Source organism: Pocillopora verrucosa, chromosome 8 (assembly GCF_036669915.1).
Source record: "Pocillopora verrucosa isolate sample1 chromosome 8, ASM3666991v2, whole genome shotgun sequence".
Taxonomy (NCBI): Eukaryota; Metazoa; Cnidaria; class Anthozoa; order Scleractinia; family Pocilloporidae; genus Pocillopora; species Pocillopora verrucosa.
In genome coordinates, this window is record NC_089319.1 from 5,794,331 (window position 1) to 5,813,740 (window position 19,410).

Below are 19,410 nucleotides of genomic sequence, written 5' to 3' on the forward strand. Positions count from 1 at the left end.
GGGGAGGAGGGGCAGGAGGGGGAGGAGGGGAAGAAGGGAAGGGGAGGAGGGGAAGGGGAGGAGGGATAGTAAATTCGAGATGCTACGTACGACCCCTGCACTACACACGAACACGAGCTCCAAATGTTTGCCTCCTAGGTTCACCCTAAAAGATGCACTAAAGAACATACCTGTAAAACTTTTCGATAAAGTCTCTCTGTCTGCCTCTTGTTCGAATCGTGTCCAGTCCGTCAAGAGTCTCTGATATGTGAGAGAAAACTGGGCTTCGACATATTGACTCCAACCTTTTTAGTTCTCTGGAACTCTTCAAGTAAAATCTTGCGAAGTAAAGCGTCATGGCCGTCACTGGAACGATGACAAACAAAAGCCAAGGATTTGTAGCAGAAGGAACGACAACAGATGAGAGCAAAATCAATACCCACTGAATTGTAGATAGAAACTGTCGCGGTAATAACTCATCCATGCAACCTACATCTTTAGAGAATCGATTCAGGATTCTACCCACAGGATTTGAATCGAAGAAAAAAACTGGCGCTTTTAAAAGAGCCACAACCATTTTGTCGTGAAGACGCTCGGAGCATCTTAAACAAATCAGAAAGAAAATGTAGGCCCTGATGATGCCTAATATAAAGGAAGCAGCGACCAAACCACTATAGATAGTTACATTTGTTTCGTCTTTATGTTCCGACGGAAGTTTCCCGGTCAAAAAGGACAGCCACACGTCGGGGGCAACAATCGACGCTAAATAAAGCGAAAAATATGATGAATAATGGAGAAATTAAATTACTTTCTTCATAATCTGCCTAAAAATCTAAATTAGGAGACAAAAACTTTAGAAGTCGCTATTAGAACGCGTTAAATTCCGCGTAAATGGCGGGCTAACCGGACTAACATGTAAATCCCATTACCCTTTGCGCGCTTTTTCCGTAAGTTCCGGGTTCCTGTTCTCCTTCGAAACAAAAAGCGACTGGTTTGGAGTTTCTGACTGGTCGCTCGTTCGCTCTTTCCGAGAGAGAATGTTGCTTGACGACAAAAAATGACTGCAGAGAGGAGCGGTTCAGTCTATGTTACTCAAATGATTCTTTAGGGCTCACCTTGGGTAATGAGACAAAAGCAAATAAATCCAATGATCAAACAGGTGTGGATACCACTTCTGAAGTAATCCCAATAAAGCTTCCTTGACACCGTTCCGATTGCTCGATTTTCAATAGATATTTTCAGATCACTGCAATCAGAGGTGAGTGGCATCATGTTGTCGCGCTTCTCTTCATTCCCCTTCCTGTTGTTATCATTTGAATTACTTCCTGTCAGTGCATTCTTGTAAAGTGGGTCGATTACGGCATTTAAAATGCGTTCTCCTTTAAGCTTGGCAAAGGTTCCCTTTCCTCGCACGCAACCCTTTTGCAGTATAATCACTTGATCTGCAATTTTCATGTGTTGTTCTTGATGAGAAGTTAACAGGCGGGTCTTCTCACTAAGCAAGCCCTTGATACACTTTTCAAAGATATGCCGACCAACTTTGAAGTCCACCGCGCTGAGAGGGTCATCCAACAAGGAAAGGTCTGCATCCACGTACACTGCATCCACGTACACCGCGCCCTTCCCCAGAACGCGACCTTTGTGCAGTACAATCACTCGGTCTGCATCTTTCATATGTTGTTCTTGATGAGAAGTTAACAGGCGGGTCTTCTCACCAAGCAAACCCATGATACACTTTTCAAAGATATGCCGACCAACTTAGAAGTCCACCGCGCTGAGAGGGTCATCCAACAAGTAAAGGTCTGCATCCACGTACACTGCGCGTGCTAAGCTTACTCTTGCACGCTGACCACCACTCAGAACGGCACCGCGCTCACCAACAACGGTTTGGTCACCGTTCGGAAACCGCTGAAAGTCTTCCGTGAGGGCGCATGCCTCGATTATTCTGGTGTATCTTGGTTCATGGTACGACTCTCCAAATAAAATATTTTCTCTTAAGGTCCCAGAGAACACCCAGGCTATTTGCGGTGCATACACAAAAGTCCCCTGACGGCTTATTGTTCCGCTTACGTCTGACATCTCGCCAGCGATTGCTTAGAGGAGAGTTGATTTACCGCTGCCTACTGGTCCGGTGACAACTGTCAAGCTTCCTAATGCAGCAACGAAGTCCACATCTTGAAGAACAAATTCATCTTTCCTCGCCATTTCTTTATATGTTAAATGCGACACACTTAAAGTTCCTGGCTTAGAAGGGTTAATCCACTGATCAATAAGGGGATCTTCATCTGATACATGCGACTGGCTCATAGTAGAATCGTTTTGTAACTTATCCGACTTTCTCTCTGCAACTGTTCGTCTGTCTTGTAGACAATGATCCTCAGAGATGGAAAACAAATCCTCTGAAATAAGAAAATCTTCTATTCTTCCGAGTGATGCAAATAATTCACGTGTGTCCACTACACCATAGGCGATGGTAAAGCAAATGCCAACTTTTAGCAAGTTAATATACATTAAGAGCATAAATACATTGACTGGTGTTAGGGGTTGACCAGTAAGCAGCAGAGTAATCACAGACAGCAGGATTGGTATTGAAGTATACTCCAAGGCAGCCAAACCCGAGAGAATGGCACTTTTCGCACGAATGATGCTGATTTCTCGTCTGCAAGAAACAAAAAGCATTGTTGTTATCATTTTCGGACAAACTGAAAGAAATGAGAAACTCCATATTCTCAGATTAGTCAGATACTTTACGTTTATTGCACCCAAGGACCTACTGAAAACTGAAGACATTTTACAACAAGCAATTTGCAATGAAGAATGTACCGCTGTGGTTGGGACAGTCTAACAGAAGATGTTGATTTCTCGTTTACACACAACAAAAAGCATCGAACTTGCATTGCAAAGGGAAAGGATATGCTGGTCAGGAATCTGTCAATTGTACTAAACGAGGTACATGGGTGACATCCTCATCAAATAAAAGGAAAGTGTCACCATCTTTTGTAATGGGGAGGGCCAATACAAGGTGAACGACTTAGCATTCACTTGAATATTCAAGTGAATGCTAATTCGTTCACCTTGTTTTGGCCCTCCCCATTACAAAAGATGGTGACACTTTCCTTTTATTAGATGAGTATTCCCCCAAAATTCCGTACGGGTTATCGCCCTGATAAACCGATACTATCACCTCGTTCTCGCAAAGGAGTCGGTGCAAAACTCTTGCGCAGTTAACCAAATAAGAGTTAGAGGTTTTTAATTTTCCCTTACTTTCGTGTATGTTTCATTTTCTCCCTGAATTCATTCTCCCACGCATGCGCTTTGATAGCGCGTATCCCAGAAATCACTTGGTTCGTCGAAGAAATTCGCATATCAGATTCCGCTGCTGAACGCAGACGCAGAGCGGCATTGACAGAAGACATCTCTGCGTAATACGATAGAAGAAGACAGAGAAATATCTCTCCCATAAGAGCCTGCCAGCCAATCAGATAAGCGATTATAAACGTTGCAGGCACGATTTGGAGTATGCCTGAGTTCATTGTTAAAATACATCTAGGTGCTGCCTCCATCCGCTGAACATCATTTGACATCAGGTCGATCACATGCCCTGCTGAAAACTTTGACAATGAGCTCTTGCTTAGTAGTAAGATCTGAGAATGAAACAAAATCAAAACTAGAGTCAAAGTGGCCTCCAAATACAAAGGCGTAGCTAGAGGAGCCCTGAGATGCTCACTCAAATCTTATAATCCAGGTTTGCTAAAAGGTGTAAATCTAGAGAACCTACAGCTGAGGAATAAATATTTACAAAGCTGGTTATTCTTTTCCGCTGCGAAAATACCAACCCGATGATTCATAATGTTGCCGAGGAAAGACAGAATGCAGTTTAGATTACTTACTTAGATCTTTGACTGAACATTTCTCGCACTACTTCGAGAGGCCAGGGTTAGCAATAGTAGTGTACCATAAGGCGTAGAGAAAAGTTTGGAGACAATTAAGGAAGATTGCACCCTTTTCACCAGCCCTTCTTTGACTCGTCGCAAGTCAAGTAACACGAGGGGCGAGTTACACGAACAGGATTGGAGCGTGAATGGCAATGGAAAGGCAGAAAACAAGAGTGCTCTTTTCCTGTTCCGTCTCTCTTTTCTTCTCCACTTAAGCACTGCCCATATTTTTTAGATGATTGGGGACTAGTAAGCTAACCTACTTGTGCTTACCTTTTGGTAAACGAGACCTTTTACTGCGGTACTCAGTCTGATGCCCAATAATTCACCCGCGTAGTTGTAATGTTGCATACCGATGCTCCCGACCAAAGCGTTTACAGCTGTGGCAGTTGCTAACATGCAACCACGAAGGATGTTATTCCCGTGTTTTTCAGGTTCCATTAACATAGAAATCAGATATCCAATGAGCAATGGTGAAAGGAGGGAGCCGATTGCGAACAAGACACTCCCGCAAGCAATAACAGCAGTTTCCCCGGGGGAAATCATCTTTACAATACTTTTCCACAGCTTCGGTCTTTTTTTCTTCCCAATGGATTTAGTTAATTCTTCTTTCCATTTCTTGTTCAGAAGTTCTGTGGCTGACTGTGAGGTGTTCTCTTTTGAGAGTGGTACAAAATCGCCTTCCTCCAGGGCTCGTTTATTGCCTGTTTTCATGACATCGTTCATCCATTGGAATAGAAGGAGAGAAACAAAACCCAATTTCTCAGCAGAGTCATTGGTAGAGGAGTTCTTCCTGTAACCATTCGATGCCATGATTCTAAACCTCTAGTCAAATAACGATTAAAAAAAATTAATATTAACGTCTCTCACTGAGAAATCCAGGTCCCTGTTCGGATTTAACAACTGCATTAATACTATTTATAAAAAGGAGGAACGAGAGAGCGCTTTTGTAAATAGAGTATCAGGGATACACACGTCATTCGATAGTTTATCCATCATAGTCATGATAATCTCGTACCCAGATCCTACCGTTTAACTGGTGGTATGCTACACATACAACCCACAATTCCTCCATTCGCTCGATAAAGTCTCTCTGTCTGTCCATAGAGTTTGAAGTGCTCTAGTGTCGCATTAGGTTGAATTAGGTCGACTTGGAGTCAATACGCTAACGGACTTAACAGTACCAAGTGTATTGCGATGTTCTGGCAAAAATGTGGAAAAGAATTTGAGAGAAATGAGTTATTCTGCCGTCGATGTTTTGTTCAGAAAAATACCATGGTATTTCTATGAACTTGAAGGCTTTAAAGAGAAGGTTGCGTGAGAAGGAGAAATGGAGTCCATTCAGAGTTCGGGAGATAATTAAACGTGAAATCGAAGGCCCTTAATCACTTCTTTTTCTAAAAACTGAACAATTGTATCATAACGAAATCCTCTTTCAAAATACTGTTCAATGGCAGATCTCTCATCTGACGAGCTGTGCAACACATTTTTCTGTTCGGGTCTCTTTAAAGTGTCACATCGACGGCAGAATAGCTCATTGCTATCATATTCTTTTCCACATTTGTAGCAGAACATCTTAATACACTTGGTACAGTTTAGTCCGTTCGCGTAGTGACTCAAAGTCGACCTTATGCAACCTGGTGCGACACGACGTGCTGTATCGTGACAAAGTGTCGAACACTGGCGCAAGTGTCACGTGACAAAATATTTTTCTCGACATGCGAAAATTTTCTGGATTTTGGAAAGATTCTTGGATTGTAATCTATTTTCGATTTTCATGAAAGTTATTTGTGGATCTATGAATTAAACCAGGATTTGAAATCGCCTTCTCGACTTGAAAAACTTTTCAAAAGCGGTTTGTCTAAAAGATATAGATTCTAAATATTTTTTCGGATTGTCCCTTTTCGGCTTTCGTAATTTTCTCTCAAGGACACCTAAGAGCTTTTCATCTCTCCGTCACGAACAATCGAGCGTTTTCATTCTTTGTTACCTAGGTCTCGGCCATAAGCAGAAACCATTGCACGAAGGCTATCAGGCTCATAATCGCTACGGCGGCCAATTTGCATTTAACTCAGTTGATAACTGGACAACTATTCACCGAAGTGAAGACGGCTGACGGTGAATATTTATCAAGCCGCGAACCGACGAGATAAATATCTACCGCTATCCACCGACAATAGTTATTTTGGTACATATTAAAACATTGAGAAAATAAAGCACAAAAATATGATTTTAACACATTTACTCATGCAACGATTACAAGATTTAAGGGTATATCACCCGCAGTTGCTCAGAGGTGAATAGGAAACGATATTCGGAGTTTTAAGCCGATCAAAGCGCACCTTCAATGCTCTCAACTGTTTTAGTACCTCCTAAAACTAAATTATCCTTTGATAACTCCATTGACGTAGCACAACAGTTTCTTTGGATTCTTACCTCCCTGGTTCATTTCTTACGCACTGTTATGTGAAATGTTCGTGTCGTGCGTATCTAGACTTTCTTCATAGCCGTGTTTGGAAGTACAAGACTTCCGGACTTTCAGCCAGTTGTTTGTGCTTCGCTGGGGCATTTTTTGTTCTTAGCATTGCCCTCCAAACTCTCAAATAAAACGTTGTTACTTGTTACTAACCTGCCCACCAGTTTGTTTTGGCTATCGTGACTTTCGTGCCAATCAATTAAACTAAATTTCAACTTTCAGCACTGTTTTTCTTTTTCATGTAAATCATAACTTCTTGAATTTGACTTTTTTGGGGCGTAAAGTAAATTTAAGTAACTGAGAGATCAAGTGATTAAGACCTACCAGCTCACTTCGTTTATCGTTTTTTCCCCTGGATTCCGTATTCAAACGCCAGCAATCAATGGTGATCGCTACTGGAGCTTCGCACACAGAAATCCCTCGTCAATTATTTGCATAACTTGCGTCGTTTGTAAGAGATAGTGTACTGAGTACACTATCTCTTACATACGACTGCACTTAGCTTATTGGCCGTTTATTAACCGTCATGCTTCTATGAAGACTGAGCGTGTCCGGTTACACTCCTTGTTCTGTCAGCCAAGAGGAATGAAGAAATCTTTTCGCGTATATCTTTAGTCATTGCAACAACAGTCACACAGAGTGAAAAAGGCTTAACTGAGAACAAGGGCAAATTTTCAACCTAGGATTTTAAAGCCGATAAGGCTGGAACTTTTCCTTCTCGAATTTAGATGAAGAACTCACAAAGTTTAGGAGGGACACTGCATATTGTAGAGTCTTTTGTTTCCTATTCGATAACGCATCGTTATGTGTGGCGTTTGGTGCTTATTTCGAAAAAGACATCAAAACTGAATTTTTTTTAATATTTGAAACCAATATTACCATTATCGAAAAGGAAAAATCGTTTTTCGTCTCCTCTTGAAGAAAAGTTTTTTGTTCTTCCCAGCCCTCTGTTTATTTTATAACGCTAACCTGAGGTAAGGAACAATTCGATGATATTGCATCCAAATCCTCTGGACTGACGCACAAAACAGTGAAGTGGAGTTAAGATGTTTTCCCTTTGCTTTAAACTTTGGGTTCAATGCTTCGCTTCGTGAAAACTGAAATATGACGGTCATACTCGATGGTCTGTTGCTCCAAGATAAACGTATGCACACATCACTCAAATACATCATTGACCACAACTTAAAAGCAGACAGGAAAATTGAAGGGGGTGAAATAAATTAATTTTATCGCTAATAACGCTAAAACAAATCTTTTTAAAAGGCGCGACCCGTGACCCGCGATACGCGACCAGCAGTCAAACTCGTATAGATCGATAGACCGTTCTGTTTTTCGCCTGAACATCAATTTTTGTTATCTTTTTTATCAGTAGATGACCTTTTCTATCTGTTAACTCATACAATAAATTTTTCAGTTTTTAACCTTAGGCCTGAAACAAACATCCACTCAGGAGTGGAGCGTTCCCGCATCGTCCACTAATAGAAAAGTACCCCCCCCCCCCAATGTAAATCATGGCTCATAAATTTTCCCCTAGCCTCTCTATCCCCGTCCCCACCCCTAAAATAAAGCCTGACACAGCACGATGGTTAACTAACGCTATCTACAGGGAGAACAAAAATATGAGAATTGCGCGGTTTCCTTCATAAATCAAATAAGTTTGGAAGAATAAGTATCAATCTCAGTGTTTTGATCTGCACTTTCTTCTCACTAACTTCTCCAAGGTGTCCAACAACCGTTCTTTAGGGCAACATTCCGAGCAAGCGGATCTGAAGGTTTATTTAAAGGTGGCACAACAGTCTGTTTGTAAAAGTGTAGCCTCTCTTGTAATTTGTTTACTACATCCGGGAGCTTCTGGCTCAGGTCTGTATGTTCTGTGGGGTCAGCGGTGATGTTATACAGAGCAACTTCGACAAGCCCTCTATCATGAAAGTTCTGAAATATAAATCAATATGTAAAGGAAGTCTAATCGACCCCTAGCTCAATAACAACAGCTTAAGGTTTGAAAAATTATATTAGTATCAAAAAACTATCTCTTTCTTTTAGTCAAAACACAACAACTACAAAAGGCTACAGTATCTAGTCTTACATCAGAATTATTTCACTCACCATATCATAAGTGCTCCTTTCTCGCAGTTCTGGGGGTTTAAACCATGTTGAATTGGGGCAGGACACTAGCAATTTCATGTCACCGACGCGAATTGCCGCTCCCTGATATGGTGGGTCATCTGACATCATCTCACGGAGTTTCTCTTCTGGAGCTAAGTCGATATTAAGAAGAATTTCTGTTCTTGGGGAAGGTTTCCCTTTGGAAATTGTGTCCCACACATCAAAGCCATCTATAGGTACTGGAGAATCGTCAACTTTACCTCCTAAATGACAGAAGTTCGAAACATTTTCAAGTCCGAAGAATCTTAGCCACAGCTAGTCTCCAATATCTATACCATGGTAATTCACTATTATCAACTGAGTTGATAACGTAAATTGGCTACCGTAAAGAGTTTTAAAGCTGACGTTTTGAGCGTTAACCCTGCGTCTTTCGTTCTGACGAAGGGCTAACGCTCGAAAAGTCAGCTTTAAAACTCTTTACAGTAGCCAATTTACGTTATCAACTCAGTTGCTAATACCAAATTACCTTGTTGTATTCTCCCACCGACGTAGCACCACAGTTTCTTTAGAAACGTACCCCATCTATGCAAATTTGTATGTTTTAGCGGTACGACTTGCTCTAATTTGCTCTTATTATTCTTTCAGCTCTCGTAAAAAAATGATGGCGATATAAGCGCAGCATCCCATGAGGGTGACATAAGCACAACTTACTGTCAGAGGACCTCTCTCCTGAAGAGTGTTTAATGAGTACTGGAAAACTGTAAAGAAATCATGAGAAGATGCTCGGGGATAACTTGTGTTGTATCCTATCCAATAAGAGTTATAGTGCTCTTAGTTGCATGAAGGAAACCAAGATAAACCCTGGCAGTGTAACTGAGCCTCTTAAATCGCTTGAGGTAATCACAAAGAACAAGTTGTTGTTGGACACACCCTTTCCCTGCCTCGAACCCAGACTTCCCTTAGTTTAAAAACCAATAAGCGCAAAGGAAGAATGGAGCAAGAATTTCTCTCCTCCCCTTGTCCTTCGGGCTTTGTTTGTCACCAGTCGCTTGCACATCGCGCTTGTTCCTCAGAGTGCAGATGAGAGAACCCTTGAAGAGGCAGGTTACCACATGGCTTTTTTCAAACAAGATTTCGTTGTCATAAGAACATGAAGTTTCTGCATCAGCTAACCACAGTTAAATCCCAAACATATCGGGGTGGTTTAAAACACGATTGGGATAACCCACAGTGAAAACAAACTTTTGATTTACTCCAGCAGCTTTGCGGACAGTTTTCAAATGTTGGTTTTTTTTGCATCACTTTTGCCTCAAAATATATAATAACATAGCTAGTAAATTTGTCTAATCAAATTCAATTGCGCGAACGTGCTTCATTTTCCTGTTGTGCACGCTCATGACGTCAGCAAACAAATCCCTCGATAAAAAAATTTCCATCGGGTCGAAAATGTTATAAAACAATTGGTTCATGCGTCAGCTTTGCGTTCATCGAGATATGAAGCACTTGGGAAGTTTGGAGAACACTCAAGAAGCTAGAGTTGCTCTCGGCTACGCCTCTAGCAACCCTTACGCATCTTTCGTGCTCTCCAAACTTCCCGCGTGCTTCATATCTCGATGAACGCACGCTGATGTATGAACCAATTGTTAATTATAACATAGCTAGTAAATTTGTATAATCAAATTCAATTGCGCGAGCGTACTTCATATTCCTATTGTGCACGCTCATGACGTCAGCAAACAAATCCCTCCAGAAAAAATTCCCATCGGGTTGAAAATGTTATAAAACAATTGGTTCATGCGTCAGCTGTGTGTTCATCGAGATATGAAGCACTTGGGAAGTTTGGAGAGCACTCAAGAAGCTAGAGTCGCTCTCGGCTACGCCTCGAGCAACTCTTACGCATCTTTCGTGCTCTCAAAAACCAATTGTTAACTAAAACACCACAAAACTATCTTGCGTTTTCATACAGGATGAATTAGAACCAATTTTACCCTCGCAGCTTTGCGGACAGTTTTCAAATGTTCGCTTTTTTGCATCACTTTTGCCTTCCAATAAACTAAAACCTCACAAAACTATTGCACCTTTTCAAACAGGATGAATTTGAAACCAAATTTAACGTTTGATAAGAGTTAAGGGTTGAACGACTTTTGAACAACTGGTCCCTGAAGGATTAAAGAAAAAAACTAACAAACAAAAAATAAGGATTTTGGTCATTAAATAATGGGGGACAACATCAAAATTTCGAGAGAATATTGTTGTATTTTAAAATCTGTTGCGATAAAAAGGTACCTTGCTGCACTTGTATCTTACCTGCAAGTTTTATCAGAGTAGGATACCAGTCAGTTGAGTGAAGTAGTTCTCTGCTTTTAACGCCTTTCCTCTCCAACATATTTCCATGGACAAAAGCCACGCCCCTAACCCCTCCCTCCCAGAGGGTTCTCTTCTGACCTCGCAGTGGCCAGTTGTATCCACCTGCTTCTGGTAGACCTCCATTGTCAGTTGTAAAAACAAATACTGTGTTTTCCCATAGACTAAAAGAGAAAAAGAATGATGAATGAAGGAGAAAAAAGAAGGAAAAGGGGATGAATAAGAGAGAAAGAAAATATGAACATTACTTTTAAATAAATTGATTGCAGGTGAGCTGCTCACATGCTTGGTTGTTGCAAAAAGATGAGGAATCTATCGTTTGATTAAGTTCTATTTCCTTTCAAATCCTCCTCAAAAGGAGTTTGTTCTTCATATCCTCCTCAGATAAGGAACTTCAGGGGCTGGAGGAAGAGTGCAGGCTCATGTCCCAAACAGCAGTTGGGACACCTACTGTTTGGTAATAATAATAATGACAAGAACACTAGGAATAATAGGAACAATTTGTGAAGTGATTTTGGGTGGGGGAAATGTACAAAATCAAACCTTCCCAGATTTAAGATATACAGAGGCTAATGTCTGCACTGTCTACAAAGTTAGGAGCAAAGTCACTTACCCTGATTTTTCCAGACTCTTTGTCACATTGCCAATTGCTTCATCTGCAATATCCAACATGGCAGCATATGTTCTCCTTATCTTGTTATTTATGAAGCTGTACTTGTCAATATATTTTTGTGGAGCTTGCACTGGGAAGTGGACATTTTGAAAAGGCAAGTAGAGGAAAAGGGGCGTTGAAGAGTCGTGGTTATCAATAATCTTCTGTGCTTGCTGTGAATCCAATTAGATATAGAACAACTTTACTCAACACACCAGAGGAAAAAATCAAAGTACTGCCCTTAAAATCTCACACCAAACACCTCTACAAGTAAGCCTAAAATATTCATTTTGTCAAAAATTTTCCTTACTCTGGTAAATAGGTTTGCAGAATATGTTCCATTCATGTCTCGTACAGGGGACGTGTTATCTCTGAGATCCAGAATCCCAAGCCGTTCATGTGTGTAGTGATCCCCACATCCTGTGTAAAACCCGTAATGTGAGTCAAATCCCCTGTAGGTTGGGGTGTATTCCCATTCATAGAAGCCAAGATGCCATTTTCCAACCATGTGAGTGGCATATCCTGGAAAGAAAGAATTCAGCAGATTTTTTTTAGTTTACTCAAAGTCAAAGCTAAGCATTTTGATAATGTTTTAAGTTCATGTTTCCATAGAGGCAACTTCCCATGCTTGTCCAATGTTGTAGTTCATGAGGTTGTTAAATGCATTGCTCTAATTGGTTGTTATTTCCTGAGAGAAAAATGTCAACTACACAAAATTCAGTAATGACATTCAGGGTAACATTGGTCATTTTGGAAGCCTTTCCCAGCCAAAAATAAAAAATAGGGTATATTCAAAATCTTAATCATTCTGCTGATTTTGAAATCTTCTGAAAAAAAATAAGAGCTTTTGAAGGCCATTGGTTAAAAAAGGAACCATCATTTATGTTTGTGAGTTGCAAAATTATTCCAACAATGAAGTCTCCTTTATTAGATTACACATTTTTTTTAATCATATTACATGTGGGAAAACTTATGAGTGGGAATAGACATTATATAAAGCAATAAGGAAATTTCATGGCTCCTGTAGGAGATGTACCAACATCCTACTCAATGCTCATCAACACTCTTTTTTTGCCTTCATGACATTGAGAATGTGTGGTAATGGAACAGCAAAGGCAAAACCGGCAATTTTTTTTTATTACTTAACAGCTAAGAATTTTTTCATTACTTAACAGCTAAAAAATTAACCCTTTAACTCCTAGGAGTGACTGGATTCTAATTTCTCCTTACAGTATTTCCCTTGAATCAAATAAAAAGGTCATGAGAAAAATGGAAATGAGCAGCAATTTAAGAAGCTCTTGATTGTCCAACAAATTATCCTTCTCATCACCAAAGAAAGTGTATATAGAGAACAAGGAGAATATGACTAATGGTTAAACTGACGTTGTTCTTCATTATAACTACTTAACATCTGTGTATTAGGCTGTAAATTCCTTCAATGACATAAGGATAGAATTGACTCCTTCTCCTCTATATCAAGGTAGAGCTTGTTATCCAGTTTCAGTAGCATGCAGCAACTAGGAATATCAGTATTTCTCTCTCCACAGGATACCAGTTCATGGAATAGTCTATAGTCATTGTGCCAGGTTCCTGCAAAAGGTTTTGGGTGCTAACTCATACCCCTGGGTAGATAAACTAAGGCACTGTGAGATTAAATTGTCTTGCTCAAGAATACAACACAGTAACCCTACCAGGGTTTATACACAGACCTATCAATCCCCTAGGCCACACCTTGTCTAGAAAAAGAACCCATACCTGTGTGTATCTTTACTGAGAGTACCCTCTTTGGATTTCATTTTAAGGATGGGACATATACACCTTAAACCAGATGAACTTAAAAACCAAAAACTCACCAGCCTCTTTCAACTTCTGTGCCAAGGTCGTAATATTCAATGGCATTCCATAAGGCTGAGAAGGTTCAATGACAAAGTGCTGCAGGCCTAAGAACACAGCAAAGCACTGCAGAGTGAATCTTTTTAACAACATTTCTCTGTGATTGTGTGACTTACGCAAAGCAATATGTCACGCTAACAACGATCGCTGTCACAGTATTTTACAGGCACCGAGAAATTATGATCAGCGAAATCACGCGTTGTGTGTTCATATTCACGTACCTGTATGAATGGGATATCTTCCAGTCATGAGGGTACTTCGTGTTGGCGTACACAATGGCTGCACATAATAGTTGTCCAGTATGACTCCTTCGGCCGCCAGTGTGTTGATATTTGGGGTTTGAATTTTAGATCCTTGAAAACCTAAGTCACTCCAACCTAGATCATCGATGACAACCAGGACTATATGCGGAGATTTCAAGCTGCTAACTAAATGAAGAACAGCCAAGAAAAAATAAACGGAGAAAACGGCCGGAGACATCGTTAGAATTTCAGGTTTGCGTGCGTTTGTACAACATTATATAATGTCATGTGACTTAAAAACAAGTTAATTTGTGTCTCGTGACTGGAGACGGTCCTAGGAGGTCACTGACACATTAACGGGAAATCTTTACATTGATTGGTTTTGCAGAATGCGATCTACACTTTTACCACTTTTCTTAACTTTTTCTGCTGTATCTTTTGTTGTTCGAGGAAGTAGTCAGCCTTTGCATATCGTGTTGGTCGTTATTGATGATTTTGGTTGGAGCGATGTAGGATTTCACGGTTCCAAAATTCACACCCCAAACATGGACAAGCTTGCAGCCGAAGGAGTCATCTTGGACAATTATTACGTGCAACCGATTTGTTCTCCCACAAGAAGTGCTCTCCTCTCCGGCAGATATCCCATCCACACAGGTATATTATTAAAAGTTTCATCAACATTTTTTTTTCTCTTTTTCTATATTATTTATCCACACATAGTGTGGCATTCTAGCCCATAGGGCAGCGTAAAGAAATACATATCAAGCATAAATTTTAGATTGACTGTTTAAGGGGTACATATTGGCTCTGATATTGAAGAACTTCAGGAAATCTCAAACCCTCTTCAACGATTAAATTTTAAACTATTTAAGTGCGTAGTATACAGTGAGTACAACGTGACTATCGCGTTGCGTTACAAGTCGATCGGTTGATTCTTCTATGTGTAAACAATATTTCCGTGGAGATTCACGATAGCGTTGTGAAAGGGCGTATCTTGTGGAGATTTTGACTTGTTGACCTTCCCCAGGGGTGATGGAATAACAAATTTTCATCTTTTACCTTGTTCAGGAATTAGTACTTTAAACAAATTATTTCGTTTTTGCCCTCTTCATTGTGCGTGGGAAATTCGTGCTCTTGTCAGTTCCTTCCAATTGACATTTACTCCACGCTGGGTAGCAATGTGTAAAACTGCCATTACAAAATGCAGTCGGCCTGCATGCGATTTTTCTCTCTTCAAGTAATATTGTTTTCATCAAGAAATTTCTTCCAGCTTTCTAAATGTTATTGGCACCGTTTCAAATAAATATTTATGAAATAATTATTAATGTTCTCAGGTTTACAGCATGGAGTGATACGGCCAGCAGAGCCATATGGACTACCACTGAACTTAACAACCCTACCAGAGATGCTCAAGAAAGCTGGTAAAATCTTTTAACAGTTCTTTGTTTTTGCTAATAACAAGTGATATTAAATTAAATACTGGTTGTTAAAACTGCTCTGATTTACATGAAGTCATGAAGATGTCCTTATCATACTTCTTGCATCAACCCTTTTGCTCCCAAGATCTCAACAGGAATTCCGCTTGATGGTCCATCCAAAGTGCTGATGTATAGGCTTAGTTATTAGGCATTTAGAGCCAAAATAGAGCACCTGATACATTAAGTCTTCTTAACCATTTTAGTTTTAGTGGATATAATAATTGGTAATAAATTAGCTATGTAAATGTAATTGTTGTGATTTTTTGGCAGGCTATGAAACACATATTGTTGGAAAGTGGCATCTTGGTTTTTATGAATGGCCTTATACACCAACGTACCGTGGATTCGATTCATTTTATGGTTTTTATACAGGGTCTGAAGACCATTTTAATCATGAAAAGTATGGTATTCTAGATCTGCATGACAACAAGGAGCCAGTAAAAGATAAAGGGGGATTGTATTCAGCTAGGCTGTTTGCTAAGGTAACAAAGAGTTATAGAACTGGCGAATACAATGGTCAGGGACAAAGCCAGCCTTTCAACCTGAAGGCTTGCAGGGCTTACCATTTTTTTTGGCCTGCTTGACATTTATAATATGACTCTTGCAAATGTTGAAACAAAACTTGAACTCTCATAGGGAACAGGCCTACAACCAGGTGAAAAGCTGGCTATACTTCTGATGGTCATATTGAAAAAACGCAATCCTTTAACTTCACATCTTGTCGCTTTTGAACTCTTGATTTTGTTAACCCCCTTATCCCAATGATAGTCTTGCATTCAAGCATTGCCGCATAAATATGAGGCCACTGATACTCAAAGTAGACCCACCATAGAAGCCACCTCATGCAAGATGCACAGAAATTCATAACCATGACCACCTCCCTCCCTCCCTCCCTCCCTCTAAATATCCTCTGCCCTTGATGATCTAGTTATCAATTCTCCTTATTGTCTACCACACACTTCTTATAGTTTTGTCACTGAGAATTTGGTATGAAATCAAACACATGATCCCTAGTTGATACACTTTCTTCTTCTCAACACCTTTTTTCTTAACCATGTTTTGATATTGTATGAAGAAATAACAAATTGATCACTCCTAGGAGTAAAAGGGTTAATGTGTTGAAAGGTAATTATTGTTTGACTCCCCTCAGCAAGCACAGAAAGTTATCCTATCTCATAATGCCTCATCGCCGATGTTTTTATACCTGCCTTTTCAAAATGTTCATGGACCAACCCAAGCTCCCCAAGAGTATGTGGACAAGTACCAATTCATTGATCAGAAGACAAGACGAGAGTATGCTGCAATGGTTGATATAGTTGATGAAGCAATTGGGAATGTAACACAAACTTTGGAGCAATCAGGGTGAGAGAAGAGTAGACAGAAATTTGCACTAAAATGTCAGTCCAAGTTACAGCTAACTCTTCCACTCCCAGAAGTGATTGACATGTAACTTCTATCAATAAAACATCCAAACATTGCCAGGGAAACAGGTTATGAGAATACTCAAAGTTAGCAAGTACAAGATGCCAAAATCTCATAACTAAATTTACAAGGAAATGTGTCACAGCTTCAGGGGAGAATTAACCATCAGATCTCGACAGTTAAAGGGTTAAAGTGCCCTTGTTATACAGTGACAGACACTTTGGACACTTTTAAGCTGTGATTTGAAGGAAAGAGTAACTGAAATGCTTTGCCAAGTAAACCAGAGAACTTGTGGCCATGCTAGGCTTGATGTTAGGATGATATGCCTTAGTCAGAGTAAACAGTCATCTCCTACAAGCCTATTTTAAGTTTGATTAGCAGGCCTTGTTTATCACATAAAACTGTGAATGACTGATCAGAATAGTCTGACCTAACACAGGCATTGACAGGAAAAAAAGGAACATTTTTGTAGATTGCTTAACCCTTTAATCCCTGAGAGTGACCAGCATCTAATTTCTCCTTTCAATATCACCCCCCTGAATCAAACATTGAGGTCATGAGAATAAAGGAAACGATAATCAACTGAAAAACCTTGTGATTGTTAAACAAATTCTCCCTGCCAGCAAATTAGGAAATGTTTTGAGAACAGTAAAATAAATTTGCATACTGATGTTAGGATGTAAAGGGTTAACTGCATACTTCCAGAAAATAGGATAGAGAAAAAAAAAACCTGCTCTCCTTGCGAGGATCTTAATGTAGACCTTTTTACTTTATGTTTTGGTTTTGAAAAAATCCAGGTTGTTTGGCTGAATTCAAAATGATTTTTCTCTTACAAAGTCTTGCAATTACCATTTGCTATCCTGCACTGCAATAATTCCCATCACATTTAAACAATATTAGAAATTTGTGCTACATAAATGTGACCAATTTGTCTTGTAGTTTGTGGAATGACACATTACTGATTGTTACCACTGATAATGGTGGTATTCCTCCTGCTGGTGGATATAACTGGCCCCTCCGTGGTCACAAAGGAAGCCTTTGGGAGGGAGGGCTCAGAGGAGTGGGCTTTGTTCATGGAAAAATGCTGAAAAAGACTGGTGTCAAGTGTGCTGAACTCCTCCATGTAACAGACTGGTACCCAACTCTCCTTTACTTGGCAGGTAACAATTGGAAACCATTTTGTCTTTTACCTCAGATGGCTCAACTTGGGGAAGTGTAACAATGTTTTTGTGACAAGAAATAATTTACTTGCCTTCTGCTCAGGTTCATACCAATTGCTGTGTTTCTTGAACTATGCAATGTTGGGAAATCAGTGATTTTAGTAATACCTGGTTAGCTCAATAATAATAATAATAATAATAATAATAATAATAATGATAATAGCTGTAATAATATTTCAAGAATGAGACCAGCACATCTGAAGAATATTTATAGTCTGGCTTCACAAATAAGGACTTGAGAAAATATGATTCCTCTACTTTCAGTGTTCCATGGTTAGTAAGGAGTGGTTAAAAACCTTACACCCTATTTTCAGTTGAATATAAGGCCTTAGGTGATGGCATTTGTTCCCCTCACATTTAAGTGGTTGGCAATGGAGAAACAAATTACAGGGTAACAGCCATGAGGCTCTTTTCTAGGGCATGAGACAGACAGGTATTTAAACTTCATATCTAAACAAATTTGGTTTACATTTCAAGGATTAACAGAGGGAGATTCCACTATGCCTCCACTGGACGGTTTCAATATATGGCAAACAATATCAGAAGGTGCCCCTTCACCTAGAACTGAGATTCTGCACAACATTGACTTAGCACCAAGCAACAACAACTTGAGGGATATTGATGGTGGTTATGATGGAATTGCGATTCGGGTGAATGACATGAAGCTGTTGATGAATGTCCCTAATCTCACATGGTATAAGCCTCCAGAATTATCTCCAGGGTACCAACAGATTGATCAGGTTCTCTGTTTTAATTTATATTTTCCTAATAATTCTACTCTGACCATTAGCTTCCTTCTCATTATGTTTATGATGTGATGTGATCAACACATCTACTGCATGCACAAAAGCAGCCATTTCTTTCAACAGTACAGGGCATTTACGTGTTGCGTATCAGACTGGCTTGCATACAGGCTCAAACACATCCCAGTTTTCCTAGCATGAACTGACCAGGAGTATATATACAAATGAAAGGAAATCTAAGAAAAAAAAACTGTGGAAGAGTCCAGGAGAAAGCTTTTTTTTAATTAGTAATGGAGAAATTCTTTTGGGCGTTAACAGGGAAGTAAGGAACTTTGATGATAATCAGCAAAAGGTTGACTGAGATAAGTTAAGCACCAAGTTTCACGTGTAAATGGCTTTTTTTTTTTTTTGGAACACGACAACAATTCATTAATTTATTAAAAGACAAAAATGTCAATGCAAAGGGAGATAATATTCATACTTTGCTTTGTTTCACTTACAGCCATGAACAAGTATGCAGCATAGTGACTGTCTTCTTTTTATTAACAGAATTTGAGTGAACCCTCCATGATAAAGGTTGCACTGTACAACATCACTGCTGACCCAACTGAGCACATTGATCTCAGCAAGGAGCTTCCTAATGAGGTTGAGAAACTGCAGGAAAGAGTTCAGTATTATATGAAAGGGGTTGTCCCTTCTCTGAAGAAACCAGCCGATGAAATGGCAACAAAAGTAGCCAAGGAGAAAGGCTACTGGGGCCCGTGGAGAACCTAAATCATCTCTTTTTAAGTTTGGAATATTGTTTATCTTACTTGAGAGCTTGTCAGTAATAAAATGCTTCACAATGCACAGTGTGAGTTCCTACTTCCTCAGCTCAAAAAAATTGCTTGTTACTGAAGG

General features: G+C 39.8%; 2 protein-coding genes and 1 pseudogene across 3 annotated transcripts; 1 reads left to right on the forward strand and 2 right to left on the reverse strand.

Annotated features, from left to right (window-relative positions):
• Positions 1-157: 157 nt before the first annotated feature.
• LOC131796649 (ATP-binding cassette sub-family C member 4-like) lies at positions 158-4,727 on the reverse strand (annotated as a pseudogene).
• Positions 4,728-6,141: 1,414 nt separating this feature from the next.
• LOC131797878 (arylsulfatase B) lies at positions 6,142-13,928 on the reverse strand. The gene is made up of 7 exons (XM_059115543.2): positions 13,627-13,928; positions 13,366-13,452; positions 11,823-12,034; positions 11,474-11,685; positions 10,804-11,024; positions 8,497-8,759; positions 6,142-8,322 (listed from the first exon to the last, which is right to left on the reverse strand). The coding sequence occupies exons 1-7, from the start codon at positions 13,883-13,885 to the stop codon at positions 8,098-8,100; spliced, it is 1,479 nt and encodes a 492-aa protein (XP_058971526.1). The 5' UTR covers positions 13,886-13,928; the 3' UTR covers positions 6,142-8,097.
• LOC131797859 (arylsulfatase B-like) lies at positions 13,609-19,284 on the forward strand. 2 transcript variants are annotated; one of them, XM_059115535.2, is made up of 8 exons: positions 13,609-13,899; positions 14,102-14,301; positions 14,982-15,068; positions 15,396-15,607; positions 16,276-16,487; positions 17,487-17,707; positions 18,245-18,507; positions 19,060-19,284. In XM_059115535.2, exons 2-8 carry the CDS (start codon positions 14,193-14,195, stop codon positions 19,282-19,284), a joined length of 1,329 nt encoding a protein of 442 aa, XP_058971518.2. In that variant the 5' UTR covers positions 13,609-13,899; positions 14,102-14,192. The 2 variants fall into 2 exon arrangements, with proteins under 2 accessions (XP_058971518.2, XP_058971514.2); XM_059115531.2 differs by lacking the exon at positions 13,609-13,899 and having other exon boundaries at positions 13,941-14,301.
• Positions 19,285-19,410: the final 126 nt, after the last annotated feature.